The sequence below is a fragment of the Carettochelys insculpta genome, chromosome 4, assembly GCF_033958435.1.
Source record: "Carettochelys insculpta isolate YL-2023 chromosome 4, ASM3395843v1, whole genome shotgun sequence".
Lineage (NCBI taxonomy): Eukaryota > Metazoa > Chordata > Testudines > Carettochelyidae > Carettochelys > Carettochelys insculpta.
In genome coordinates this window covers 70,652,801-70,667,403 of record NC_134140.1, presented here as the reverse complement: position 1 = coordinate 70,667,403, position 14,603 = coordinate 70,652,801, and the positions used below count along the sequence as shown (strand labels likewise).

General features: G+C 40.0%; 1 protein-coding gene across 1 annotated transcript in view; it reads right to left on the bottom strand.

The window, feature by feature from the left end:
- Window positions 1–14,603, bottom strand: part of DDX60 (DExD/H-box helicase 60) — a 93,159-nt gene that overhangs the window by 39,550 nt on the left and 39,006 nt on the right. Inside the window, exons 16-26 of the mRNA XM_074993062.1 lie at window positions 13,929–14,095; window positions 11,768–11,929; window positions 10,804–10,953; window positions 10,204–10,323; window positions 8,230–8,325; window positions 5,510–5,625; window positions 4,054–4,196; window positions 3,662–3,771; window positions 3,188–3,292; window positions 2,946–3,074; window positions 1,366–1,493 (exon numbers count right to left, since the gene is read on the bottom strand). Of these exons, the coding sequence (XP_074849163.1) occupies window positions 1,366–1,493; window positions 2,946–3,074; window positions 3,188–3,292; window positions 3,662–3,771; window positions 4,054–4,196; window positions 5,510–5,625; window positions 8,230–8,325; window positions 10,204–10,323; window positions 10,804–10,953; window positions 11,768–11,929; window positions 13,929–14,095 (1,426 nt within the window). The remainder of the gene's footprint in view (window positions 1–1,365; window positions 1,494–2,945; window positions 3,075–3,187; window positions 3,293–3,661; window positions 3,772–4,053; window positions 4,197–5,509; window positions 5,626–8,229; window positions 8,326–10,203; window positions 10,324–10,803; window positions 10,954–11,767; window positions 11,930–13,928; window positions 14,096–14,603) is intronic.

The following is a 14,603-nucleotide window of genomic DNA, read 5'->3' as shown; positions in this document are numbered from 1 at the left end:
AGTTTGGTTCTGCAGACAGGGAGGATTCTCAGTCCTTTCCTGCCTATGTTTTGTGGGCATTTGTAGACCCTCCCCTCCTCACAGAAGCCATGTGTCTAGACCAGTGCTCAGCAACCTTTATCACCTTATAGAACACTTCAGCACTCATTAGAATTTCACAGCCCATCCAATATATATAACCTAATCCTACCCCCTCCCCCAGAGCCAGGCACCTCCAGCCCCCACTCCACTACAACCCAATTCACCTCCCTTCCCACAGAGCCAGGCACTCCCAGCCCTCACCACTCTAACTCAATGCCAGTGACTCACTTGAGCTGCTGCTACCCCTAAGGTGCCACAACCAGATACCACATGCACCTCTCAGGAAGCAGTGGGGCGCGTGCACAGAGTGGCGGCCAGCCACATTTAATGGCTCAAAGAGCCTCATGCATTTCAAGAGCTCTTTGTTGGCCACCCTGATTTATGCAATTAATATTAAATATTTTTCTCAAAATTTGATGGCACACTAAGCACTGCTTTGCAGCACACCAGTTGCAGAGTGCTGGTCTAGACCGCAGTGCCAGGGTATGACCTCAAAACTGAAAGTGGTGATACTAGGAGTGATAGCAGTGAAAGCTGCTGCTCCATAGATGCACACAGGCTGCCTTGAAACTGGATCTCAATGGCTGAGTCTTTAGATGCAAAAACCCTTTCATTCTCTTTTCTGTGTCTCAGAACTGGTAGGGCAGATACATATTTGATCATATTATCTGAGACAACAGTTCAGAAAACCAAGAAGGCAATAAAGCCAAAGTCACCCACAATAAGAATGAAAGTCAAGGCTTTGTGAATAAAAGTCAAGACCTATTTCTATTTTAAGAGAACTTTTGCCATCTGTCTTATGCATCCTGACTGTGAAGACTGAATATTGCCATGGTCACCATATTCAGATAGGTAATGAACAAGCTCTCTTTATCAGTGTGTCTTTTTTTCATCCTACACCAACATACACCTTTTTCAGGAGAAAGATCCTGTGAGGACATAAGCTGAATTTATAACCCAACATGTCATTAACCATTTTGACTGTACGACTGTCTAGGGAGCCAGCAAAACCAAAAACATTTTTTCTCCTTTTAATATTTTGAAATATCCAAGTGAAAATCTGAAAGAGAAAAGTAAGAGCTTGAAAACAGTAATGTTGGAAATCTATTCAAAACAACAACGTTTTGAGATCTGGTGGCAGACATACAAAAAATTCCCAAAACACTGAATGTATGCAGAAATTCATACATCAGTGCAGTTTCAAAGCATGATGTTGCATAGGCTATGAGATTTCCTGACCCATTTAAGCTAACTACTTTTTTTTATTCCACTTGTGTGACTTACATAAAAAACAATGCAGGCAATTTATCCATCTGCCTTAGTTTCTCAACAAAACGTGGAAAATTGTCCTTCATCTTTTCTTCTGAACAACTGGTAAGATGGGGTTTGAGTAACTTCAGCACCATGTTAGCCTAGAAACAGAGCCAATGATTAGATTAGATTAGATTAGATTAGAAAAAGAGTACACAAAGTTCATTCTGGAGTATCTTTTTGATAAGGCTACAAATTTCTCTTATTTAAAATGATTATCAGCTCTATTCTGATCACAAACTTGCCTTCAGTAAGTAGTAGTATTACATTGCATCCTCAGCATGTTGTAGGTGTGATAACAGACTGCATATTACTATATTTCTTTTTGTTAAAAAGAGAAATTTTGAAATATTTAAAAAAAAAGAGAACTGGAAGGTAGGAGGAAGATACGTAATTATGCAAGTTAATCAGAAGCACCTTAAAAACCACAAATATAAGTATGATTTGTACCAAGCTTTTATTGTACAGACCTTGTCAACAAAGTAATTACCGCAATTCTTCAAAATAAACAAAATTATAACTGCCTCTCAAATCTACCAACTAGTACACAGAGAGGATGGGTCTACACTTGCCCCCAGCTTCGAAGGGGGCATGTTAATTAGAGTGACAAGAGATTACTAATGAAGTGCTGCAGTGAATATGCAACACTTCATTAGGCTAAATCTCCCCCACGGCAACTACAAAACTTCACAATTTTGAGGAGTAAAGGCACTTTGAAGTAGCAGGGGCACTTCAAAATACCCGTGGCTACAAGCATACCAGCACTTTGAAGTTTGACACTTCGAAGTTGTCACGAGGGAGAATTAGCCTAATGAAATGCTGCATGTTCACCGCAGCACTTCATTAGTAATCTCCCATTGCGCTGATTAACATATCCCCTTCAAAGTTGGGGGCAAGTGTAGACAAGCCCAGAATGTTTTATTCTACTCTACTGTGTTATACATTTTCCTGAGTTTTTGCCAAGAAGTCTCCTGATAACCATGTTTAGTGTTAATGTAAACCCTGAGATTATTCTAAAACCTAGAGGACCATCAAGATCATCATTGATCAATATTTCTATAAATTCTAGTCCATAACTTGTCAGATACTTGGGGTGCATCTACACTAGGAACTAACTTCAAAGTTAACTTCGAAATTAGGCCCTACTTCGAAGTAGCCAGCAGAGTCTACACACATTTTCCCTCACTTTGAAGTAGTGAGCCCAACTTCAAAGCCCTTACTCTATTCCTGGGGACGGAGTCGTGCCCTGCTTCAAAGTTTAACTTCGAAGTAGGGTGTGTGTAGCTAGTTTGAGGTTATTTTTGTAGTGTAGACACAGCCTTAGATTAAGATCAAGTCATCACGTTCAGAAAAACCTAAATATGATACCTGGAGGTTACAAACCTAAAAAATTGCAGTCATATTCATATTTTTAGAATGCTTGAACACTAAAACTGCTTTAAAAGTTATATGCATTAATTCTCTAATGGAAGGAGCTATAACTTCTTTGTATTAAATCTAAGTTTCTAGTCATACCTGAGAAGAATATAACATAACTTGATCATGGTAGTTACCTCCTTTTGGCTGTCATGTACAAGCCAATTTTTTAACTCTTTCTTCAATTCTTCTTCATATTTTCTTGCATCTGCTTTTGTGATTACAATTTTATTTTTAAAATGTTCAAATTTCTCAGGATCTAGTTCCTTAAAAACAGGTAACAGAAAAACTAAATTGTTACAAAATATGTACAATGTCATCTGGCAAACAAGCAACAGCTCGGATTAGTTATGAAAAAATATTTGTGGTGAGTGCTTACATCAGCTCTTGGCCAGTTTTCCCAGACTTTTACCATGGTGTCATACAGTGAAACACTTTCTCGTGGAGAAAAAGCCAAGTCTGAAGGGAAGCCATATTTATCTATCTGTCATACCAGAAAAAGGAAAGCAGAGAAGATATTATGGTTTGTTTGTGAGTCAGGAGGTTTTGCCCTTTTCAAATTTGGACAGCTGTTACCCATCTTATTCTACATTGCCTTTCCTTAGGATCTCGTGTTGCAGCAGCTATTGCTTAGAAAAGACAGGACAAAATTTCTTTCTGAACGTGACCAATGCAAAAATGACACAACATGGTTCTTTCCACAGGAGTTCAATCCCTGTTTCTGCATCATCCCTGCCTTTTTTTGTAACCTCGGCAGGGAAACTGCATCTCTTCCAAGGTGACCTTAAGGTATTTTTAAACAATTGTATGGTTCATTTAAAAACTGTTCTGTTAACTATGCCATTAAACTTACATGGTCCACAGTTAGTGCAGCACATGGGTGATAGTGGTGAATTTTGAAGTCACCTTTCTCTAGGGAACACACGTATTTTTCCAAATCATTGTATCTCTCTCCATAAAGCACTGTAAAGAGAGCAGTAGGTTTATAAAACTAAAGCAAATTATCTCATAACAATTGAAAACTAAAAACAAAATATAAGTACCTAAATTTATGCACCTAAGTAAACCATCTTATCATCAAAGACAAGCACTTTCAATTGTCACTGTAGTCAGGAGAGGTTGTGGATACTCAGAAACCTAGAAAAATCTCAATTTATTAGACACTTATATTTGATAATTTTCATAATATGCTTTTTAAAATCAGATATAAAGTTGATATTTTTGAAGTTGCATGCTGATACCTACCCAATTTAACTTTATATGATTTATTTACTGTCTTGATATTTTTTTGTTTTTTAGTGACTTTCTTGGTAGTTGTAGAAGAACCAGGACTTTCTTTTGTTATGCTGTCAACACCCTGCCAGTACCTTTTTACTGATTGTAGCCACCTAAACACAAAAACAAAAACAAAAATCACCTTTGCTGGAAAAGCAGTGCAATGTAACATACATGCATAAATTATTCTTTTTTGATGTTCTAATAAACCACTTATAATAAACTTTTAAATCTAGCAAAAACAAGCTGCAAACTTTTCTGATACTCTGGAAATTCTATGAAAAATATCCTTTTTTGTAAAACAGTACCAAGAATACATTTTGTCATTATGGAATACATTCTTCCCTTTTAAATTCCCTATGGCTATGGTACACTAGCGAGTTTTACTGACAAAACCCTGGTTTTGTTGACAAAACGTGTGGAATGTCTACACACATAATGCGTTTTGTCAACAGTTTGTCAACAAAATGCATTTTGTTGACAGATTGTCCACAAAACTCAACACTTTTGCCAGCAGCGTTCTGCCTCTCAGCCTTGAGGGCATAACATTGCTGTCAACAGATTCCTTCGACAAAAAAGTTGTATGGACGCTCTGGGGGACCTTCTCTCAACAGACAGGGCATCCAGAACAATGGGCAGCCCTGTCTGCTTGCTTCTGGGTGCCTGTTTTGTTGAGAGAGCAGCCAGGCAGTCCGGCCACTCTGTCAACAGAGTGGAGCATTCCCCTGATTGGCTTTGGTGTGTGGCAACACTCTGTCGACAGAAGTTTTGTCAGGAAATCTCTTCCGACAGTGACTTCTTTTGACAGATCACTGTAGTGTAACCGTAGCCTATGCGTCAGGAAAGCCTTGAATGCAGTATCACTCTGTTGGATGGTAGGCAGGGGGAAGCCTACAGTTAAGGTCTTAACACATAATATAGGCTAGGACCTCTGTAGGGACTCCCTGTGCCCTGGCAAATGGGATATTGGCCAGATGAGAGGAAGAAGAAGAAGAAGAGATGCACAGACTAAATGCCTATGCAGCAGCTGGAGAGTAGTTCTCAAGCTTCTCCAGGGTCAGCTGTGTGAATTCAGTCTTCTTTGACCCAGATAACCTCTTTTCTTAGTTTATTCAGTACGTTCAAGGATATGCCCTTTTATAAATGCAAACCACCTAAATCATCCCCTCCCATGACATAACCCAGGATGTGGAAAGTTACTGCAGAAACCACATCCAATATGCAAAACTCCTCTGCTATTTTCCTCTAGTGAAAAGTGGTGTGGCACTATGGAGAGGGCAGGGTATGCAGCTCAAACCATGTAAAATGCTTGACAGTTTGGTAACACCCCAAAGGTGTGTTTTCAAAATGCAGAGATTAAAAAAATAAAGAAATTAAAATCAAATGAGATGACTAATTTTGCACTTTAATGAAAAATAATATTTACTCAGTAAGATGTTCTGGATTGCTAATAGTTGCAGAGAGAGCCAAAAATGGACATTGAATCATAACTAGAAGGTGCTCCCAAACTTCGGCTCCAATTTCACCACCGAGACAATGAACCTGTTATTGAACATAATATTTATCTTTTAATATGGATTTTAAACATTAGAATAAACATAATTTTACTTTCTATGCTATGTAGTAGATTTACAGTATTTTCCCCACTGTCCTTCCAGCTTTCCAAATCCCAACACAGTAAATTGACACCTCCAGCCCACAAATGGAGAAACAGCAGCATATTGTACTTCCATAAAGTTCTGCATGATAAATATTATTTAGAGACAGGGTTTGATGCTGATAGACAAGGTCAGGCCCTGGCCATAGGACAATTTGCTTGTGTATTAGCGTAGATCAAAGCAATTAGGATATACATATATATTCAGATGTTTAAACTTCATGAAAACCAGTATAAAATTACTTGTATTGTTTTCACTGGTTGTAATGTAACAGCAAATGTTTATATACCCTGTGACTAAATAACCCACCAAAGAAAGCTTATGAAATGCTAACAGAGGACTTGAGGGCTTCAACAGAAGCAGTTAATTCCAAATCACATGGCATTAATGGTGGTGACCTGAGGTCAGAGAATCAAAATGGGTTCCTCACTCATGGTTATCAAAGGAGCAGTCCATGTGGGCAGACACACCCTCAGCTTGCTTTCTGTGGGAATATATTATAAATCTGGATTATTGCATCTCTGATACAATTTGCACTGACAAACTGTGATTCACCTGCTAATACATTTTTCCTGCTTTGACCCCTCAATAAGTCTCATTTCCTTTTCTTAGCTAATAAACCTGTACTTAGTTTGCTATGGAATTGGCTGCCAGCAATCTTTGGTGTCAGATCTGAAGTACCAATTAACCTGGGGTAAGTGACTAGGAAAAACCTGATGTGGTGTGATTTTTTATTTAAGGGACCGTCATCACAAACCACAGTTTGTCTGGGTGGCAAGGTAGAATCTAAGGCAGTGATGGGCAACCTGCAGCCAATGGGCCACCTGTGCACCACTGGGGCTCCACCTGTGACCCCCGGGTCCCTGGTTGCTCCTTCCCCTATCTGCCTCTCACACACTGAGGCACTGGAGCCCCTCACTACTTACGCCTCCCCCTCCCTCCTAGCACTTTCAGAGTGTGCAAATCACCTGATTTGTGCTCCGTCCCCACTTCTCCCTCTCCCTTCCAGAGCTGGAGTGCCAGGAATCATGGGTTTGCAGCATTCCAGCTCCGCGAGAAAGGACATAGTGCGAATCAGGAAATTTGAGTGCTCACAAAATGTTGGAAGGGAGGGGAAGAGCATAAGAAGTGCAGGGTTCTGGTATCTCAGTGCACAAGAGGAACATGGGGGAGGGAGGGCAGACAGGGGGCTGAAGGGCACAAGAGGAACCCCAGTAGGCATTGGCTGCTGTGACCCACTGAGCTGATAGAAGCCCATTCATGCAGCCCACCCACTATTCCTGGCTGCCCACCCTTGGCCTAAGGAAAATGCCTTTGTCACTGATAGAAATTGTCTAGTGATCCACTAGTTCACATGTAGTACTGCTTTGTTGAAACCTGATTATAGAACAATCACCACACTGGGGTTTCTATCCTTGTTTTCTGACGATCTACCCTGATGTTAGCACTCACGGTTGTGAGCCATTCCAGACAGCAAGATACAATGTGCTCCTGATTCCTCTGTGAGCAGAACACTGGTATAGCAATGTCCAATAGGTATTCAAAGCTTGTCACACTTGTGGTTGTTGTCTTTCCATATTTGCCACATTATGTTATGCAAAACTTTATTAAATAACACAAGAATATTGGTAGGTATTTCATACTTATTACATAACATTGCAAGTAAATAATTATTACCTATGTATGAACTGAAGAAGACAAGTAATTAGAAATATAAATACCTTCTGGCCTTTGAATTTGCACAAAACTGTGAGATGACTTAATAATCACAGACGCAAGTACGGCAACAGACACAAGCTGCAGCAAAGAAATGCTAATTGCGAAATGGCTTTAAACCCCATGCAGCCTGTAACAACCACTCTCCCCTCTGGTGCAGCTGGGAGTGGTGCAGCTACAGCTGTTCCTTGCAAGTAATGTACAGACAGCGGCACTGCCCTCACGCATTAGAGGGTGTGATACCTAAGCCCCATACTTGCCATGCCCTACAGTGCTCCCTTTCAGCGCGGGTGGCATCAGTGCCTGCAGGGGTTTCCCACTGGCTGGCAGGCTACCTCGCCTGCGTGCATTCACCACAATGCAGTTTCCTATTGGCCACATGTGGCAAGTAGCGAATGTATTGGACACCACAGCCCGAGTCCATGTGAAAGAAGGTAGCTTAATATTGTACTTGCAATATTTCTTATACCTGGAATCACAAATGGCCTTTGCTTAAGACCTGGAGAGAAAGAAATTCCTGTGGTTCAGACCAGCAGAGAACTGTCATACCGACATGAACAGGAGACTTTGAAAAAGTGAGGGAGCAGCATGGCAGCATCAAACGAAAAAGGTGCATGGATAGCTCACCAAGTGCCACTGGCAGAGGGAGTGGAGCTTCTTTGAAGTAGCTAGAATATGTGTATGTAAATATGTCACACTTACTTAGCTACTGGCATTTTAATTAACCGTTCTTTAATAAATCCGGTAGAAGCGAAGGAGAGTAAAAATCTACCTCATCAAATATAACATATCTGATCCGCTTGAGCCATTGCTGGCGGTGAGGTGACAGCATCAGGATTTCAAAGCACTGAGGCACCGTCACTAGTACCTGAAAAACATTTGCAGCCCGTTATTTGAAACCTGCTGACAGATGCCTTTGTTTTAAAACATAGCTTTATAACATAAAGAAGCAGTGGAAAGGAAGTCAGGGCTGTGATTGTGTGATTGTCATCTTTCCATATTCACCACATTATATTATACAAAACTTTATTAAATAATATTAGAAAAATAAATACCTTTTGGTCTTTGAATCTGCACAAAACTGATACAACACAATAATCGCAGACGCAAGTACGGCAACACAACTCATTGAAGCAAAGAAAGGCTGACTACAGAAGGGCTTTGAACCCCACATAGCCTGCAACAACCACCCCCTGGTGTGGCTGCAAGTTCCATGGCTCCAGCTGTTCCCTGTGAGTAGCATGCAGACAGTGGCGCTGCCCCAACACCTTAGAGGATATGATACCAAACCCTCATCCTTGCCATGCCCTGCAGTGCTCCCTTTCAGAGCTGGTGCCATTAGCGCCTGCAGGGGTTCCCTGCCGGCTGGCAAGCTGCCTGCCACTTCACGCCAGTACTAATCATCTTGAGCATGTGTGACAAATTTGAAGAATTATTATTTCTTATGAGTTAGGTATGCATGCATTCGCCACAATGCAGTGTACTAATTGCCACATGTGGTAAGTGGCAAAAGTACTGGATACCATGGACAAATAAAGCATATAACAAACACTTTTTATTTTCAGTGTGTAACAGCTAGAGGTGGCTGAATAGCCAAAGGTGCGGATTCTGGGTATGTCCCAGATAAGAATCCAAAATGTCAGATGATCTAAATATTAGCTGAACGAGCTAACCCATTATACATCCTATTCACTTTCTATTTGAATTCTGTGCCCAATCTCCTCCGAAAAGCCCCAGGCTGCAGAGTACATGGCCCCACAGTACAAATCCCCATTCTTGCACATTCTATTAATCTTATCTATTAAGAGCCAAAACTAAATTACTCTTTTGTGCTAGGAATGAATTCCTATGTTTAGTATGTTGCATCTGATAGCAGGTCTTTGCCCACGAAAGCTTATGCTCCAAAACATCTGTTAGTCTGTAAGGTGCTACAGGACTTCTTGTTGTTCCAATGTTTAGAAAGTAAGCTAGTCTGGTGATTAACACTTAATACACTTATGTTTTAAGTGTGAGATGTAAGTTTACTTCAGAAAATAGTTCAAGACTCCAGAGTTTGTAGATGGTATCAGCAGCTTCAGAGACAGACAAAGCAGGGACAGTTGTAGGGAAGGGAGGAGGTAAAATGGGGTCTTGTCACCTCTCCCCCACCCCAGTATCCTCCTAGATCCAGAACTGTGCAAGGCAGATGCCCAGCCCCCATTTTGGGAAATTAGGTCCCAGATGCTGCCTTTCCTCCCCACACTATGTGGCCTTGGGGGAAAAAAACTGCAGAGAGGAAGGCACCAGAGGCTCTGGTTTGTAGGAGCAGCTGCAGAAGGAGCAGTTCTAAATTAAGCTGCTTATTGGCTTTACACCTTGAGAGAGAGACACGAATCTGAGAACATACTTGTTAAAAAAGGTCAGGGGAAGGGTGGTGTAGATTCTTAACTTCAGGGTATATTATTACACTCTGATTTACAAAATTGGCGAGTAAACAAACCAGTTTGTTGTACACACAAGATCTATCATCTCCGTTGGAACTTCATATAAAATGGAGTGAAATTCAGACATTAGGAAAGACCTGTTTGTGATGATTTCTACAATATTAGATTTTTCTTCTATTATATTCTGATCTCTTTGGAAGTTCATACTTTAAAAAATAGTACTATGATGAACTTTCTGAGGTGCAGGCTTCCAGAAGTTCAAACTTGAATTACATAAAGAAATGTAGCATATAATAAAAACAAATCTGAAATAATAGATATACCTGACAGTTCAGAGCATCATGGCGGTAATCTCTTGTGAAGACACCACTTACTACCATGCCATCAGGCAACGTCTTGTTAAATCGATTATGAACAGTTGCCCATACTTGGTTAACAAGAGCCTGATTATGAAAGAAAAGCAACACATCAGTAACATGTTAATAAAATTTTGATAACTAAGAAAATATACACTATAAACAACATAATTCACCATTGTGTTATTCTGACTTTGTGTCAGTGCACATTCATTAACGTGAACCTGAATTCAAACTACAGTGAATATTTATTACCAAGTATTATGATAGACTCAGACACAGTACGAGGTATAAAGCTGTAAACATCATACAAAAATAGTGTCAGGTGTAACGAAGACAACATCAAATAAGCTAAATTCTGAAGTCCGCTTAAGCAAACCACTGATTTTAACATTGACTAGTTGCTTAAGGTTTTAGCTGACTTGGGCCAGATCCTCAGCAGGTGCAAATCAGTGACTCCAGCAAAGTCAGTGTAGCTCATGTTTTGAGGATTTGATTGAAATATGATTTTATTTTGCTGTACATCACTTTTCATTAAACTTTGCCATCTACTCATTTAAGCCATACCTTTGTTGGAGCAACATACACAACCACCCCTTCATTACTTTCTTTCAGGACTTTTTCCATGCAGTAGTAAGAGGCATATGTCTTCCCTGATGAAGTAGGGGCTACGATTACTGCAGATTCATTATTATCCACAACATCAAGAAGGTCTCTCTGCAGATAAAGAGAGGCATGGGCTATAAGTCAAGACAACATCTTTTTCAAACTTTTTAATATATTATGATAAAATTAGACCCATTTAAGTTCACCAGCACACAATCATCTTTTCTTTTTATCCCTGCATTATTTGATGCATCCCTGCTATGGAAATAACGTGCTTCACTCCAGTGCCTTCTTCCCTACAGCCATGCTTTCACATAGACCTCTGTCTCATCCCAGTAAGGGCCTTTTCCTCCTGAACAAACTCCTCCTCCATACCCAGAGAATTTTGTGGAGAAATAGTAGACTAGGAGCTAGAACTGGAAGCAAGGAACATATAGTCACTTCCTGCTAGCTCAGTACTTCTCAGTAGTGGAAATTCTTTGGGTTCATGGAGACACAGGTGAAAAGGTAGAGTAACATGCTCATTGTTGTCACTTCACCTCCAAAAGATGAGATTCTGCAATGTCATTCTTGCTTCGGGTGGCTTGTGGTCCCAAAAGGTGATTCTTTTGGGTATGAAGTTTTCTCACTCTATCTTGTGACACCTTTCTACAAAGCCTTTGGAAAACCACCATCAAAAAATTTGCACATCCCTGATATAAATTATTCTCCTCACACAGCCCTGTAGATGAAATTGGAGGTCCCTGAAAATTAAGTTCCCAAATCTTTTTTTCAAAGAGGCTGTGAATAGTATTTGTTTTGTTTTTGGTTTTTATCTTTTGGGGTTTTTATATGCGGTTCGGTAGAATTTCATGTTATATTTGAATGTTTGCACTTCTCACAAGGATTACCTATGAAAACACTAAGTCAGACTTCACAGTATTACCTGCCACGTATCTGGGATAAAATGCTGGATCCTGGGATCTCGATCTGTTCTCTCGTCCCGTAAGAGGCAATGACCCATGTACTGTAGCTGAAACCGAGCTGCTCCCATGCCAACAGCATACTTAGAAATCTTTGCCTTCTCTTTTCTGTCACCCCCCGGAACCTGTAAACATTTAGAATTTTTCACATAGCTTGTTTTTTATATTAAGGACATTTTTTTCACTTCACAGACAAATATCAATAATCTATCTAGTTATTCATTTCCTACAGTAAAGGATGAACATAAAATATGTGAAGTTTCTTTTTCTAGCTAAGCATCAAATTATTATGGTCTTAGAGTAGCAAGGAGTTGAGAAATCTCCAGGTGATGGCAGGATCAGGACCTTAAACAGTAGCATCAAGACACCCAAAACTCTTTTCGACATTGTTTGAATAGTAATCAAGAGTTCAGGAGGTGGTGAAAATAGTGCTGAATGCAAAAGGCACCCAGTGCCACACAAGAACAAGCCTCAGAGGGATAGCTGTGTTAGTCTGTATCTGTAACAGCAATGAAGGGTTCTGTGGCACCTTATAGACTAACAGAAAAGTTTTGAGCCTGAGCTTTCGTGAGCAAAGACTCACTTCATCAGATGCTTCACCATCACTCAGACAAAGGCAATGCATGGAACAACAGTAGGAGCGATGTTCTAGATTTTATAACATGGCACTAAAGTTTCTAAATTTTGTTTTAAAGGTTTAACTTGTTGATTACAAAATATTGCTCCCCTTCTTACTCCTCTTTTATTAGCCTTGGTTTTATTAGGGGAGAGCCAGTAGCAGGTCCTATATTTAGGTGGTCTAACATTTCTCTTTATGAAAGACTCTTGAGATATTTGAGAATCTCTAACACTTGCTTTGTCTGCAGTACGGTTTGGTATAATACAATGGGTGATCTGTTGAGCAGAAATGTCTTTTTTTGCCAATTAAGCTTCCACTTTTGCTGAGATATAATCTCTTAAAAATCTGAAATTCCCTTTTCCCATATTTGTACCTCAGGAAAATTGTGTCAGTCTGAAAAACAATTAAACATGAACATTCTAGGGCAAGGAAGCAATTAGAGCGTGGCTGAAGTGCTGTTGGAGCAGGTGTAGGTGATGAACATAGCCAGGCTTCACTCCTCCTTCCAGACCTAGCACCTTGTAGTGGATGTAGGGGGAGAGGAGAAAATTAAGTGAGGTCCCCTCACCCATAGGTCCCCTAGGTCCTAACCCTTAGTCCTTGCAGTTCATCCTTTCTGAAGACTGGAACCTAGCTCAAGAGCTTCTTCCACTCTTGGACAAAGGAAGAAATGAGAGTGCTCCCTCCATGATCACGCTGGAAATCCAAACTCCCTCTGACAAAACTGTCTTCTCCAACTGCCAGATAATTTTGGATTCCTGTGGGTAGAGCCCTGCACTGATACTCATGGATATAAAGCAGATAGTTGCACATTAGCGGGGTTAGGGTTAGTATCTGCAAAATTGTACCTGAATCCACAAAAACAGGCCACAGAATCTGCATCCACATCTGTGGATGCAGAAACCTGTGGATATAAAGATATAGACACACATCCATGGATATAAATCCATGGATTTGCAAGGTTCTACCTGTAGGTTAAGTAGTAGAAGTATGCTGCTGTGCTGAAAGTTCAGATATGAACTGATGACTCACAATACTGTACTTCTTCCAGTTGCTCATAATAGAGTTTGTCCTTACCTTTTTCATTAAAAAACACACTTGAAATAATATTTTTCAAAATGTATTCAGGTGGCAAAATCAAGCACTTAAAAGTCAGGAAATGACAGATTTACAGTTGACTGTGCAATCTTAATTTGGCCCTATTCTGGATATGTATCTCAGAATGCAGCCTTTACACGATCACATATTTTTTCCCCTAGGGCCTCTGCTTTACTTAGATGAACAAGACGTACATGCAGGGGGCCAGAAATAAGATTTCAGGGCAATCATATGGCTGGTATCTCCTGCATTTGAAATAATTGACTTTGCAATCTAAATGATATTTTTAACATTGTTTTTGTATGCAATTTTAGACATTTTGAAAAAATACTAATTGTATGACAAAAACTGCAGCAGAGATTAAGTTATAAGTATGTTGAGTAGTAAAATCGTTACACAGACATTACCTGAGTAGAATCTAAAGTCGATGCTAAATTGTCAAATCCAAAGTATCTAAGACATTTTGCAATCTTTTGATAATCTGTCTTCTCCAATATGTTTTTATATTTGTTCAGCAAGGAATGGATTCTTCTCATTACTTCAACAGCTGTATTTATATCTTTTACTTGCTTTCCTTGAAAAACAAAATATTCAGCCATCTTGATAACCTCATTTTTAATTTCAAAATATATTTTTGTTCATTTGAGAAGTGGCAAAACCCTCCACACAAGGGCCAAATGATCATCACAGATGCACAGGCTCTGTCCAAAGTGGAGGGAAGGTCCCACATCTCAGGCTCAAGCCCAGACATCAACACTGCAACGCCTGAACCCTGCAAGCCTGAAACAGCTGGTCCAGGCCAGCTTCAGCTTTTTATAACAATGTAGTTTTACCCTATGGGACCATGTGAAATGATTCTCATTTTGTTGTAAGTTTGAAAAGCCACGTAGCAGCAAATTCCCAATAAAAGCTAACAACATAAAGCCACATTGTAGAACTGTTCTGGGACGCAACGGAATGAAATATCTAACTAAGAAGCAGTCCTATCAAGGGTTACTGTTGCAGACACCGTATGATTTGTTTTAATTTCAGGCTCTCTGGATGAAGGACACATACGAAATAGTTCAACTTTATGGACCTTC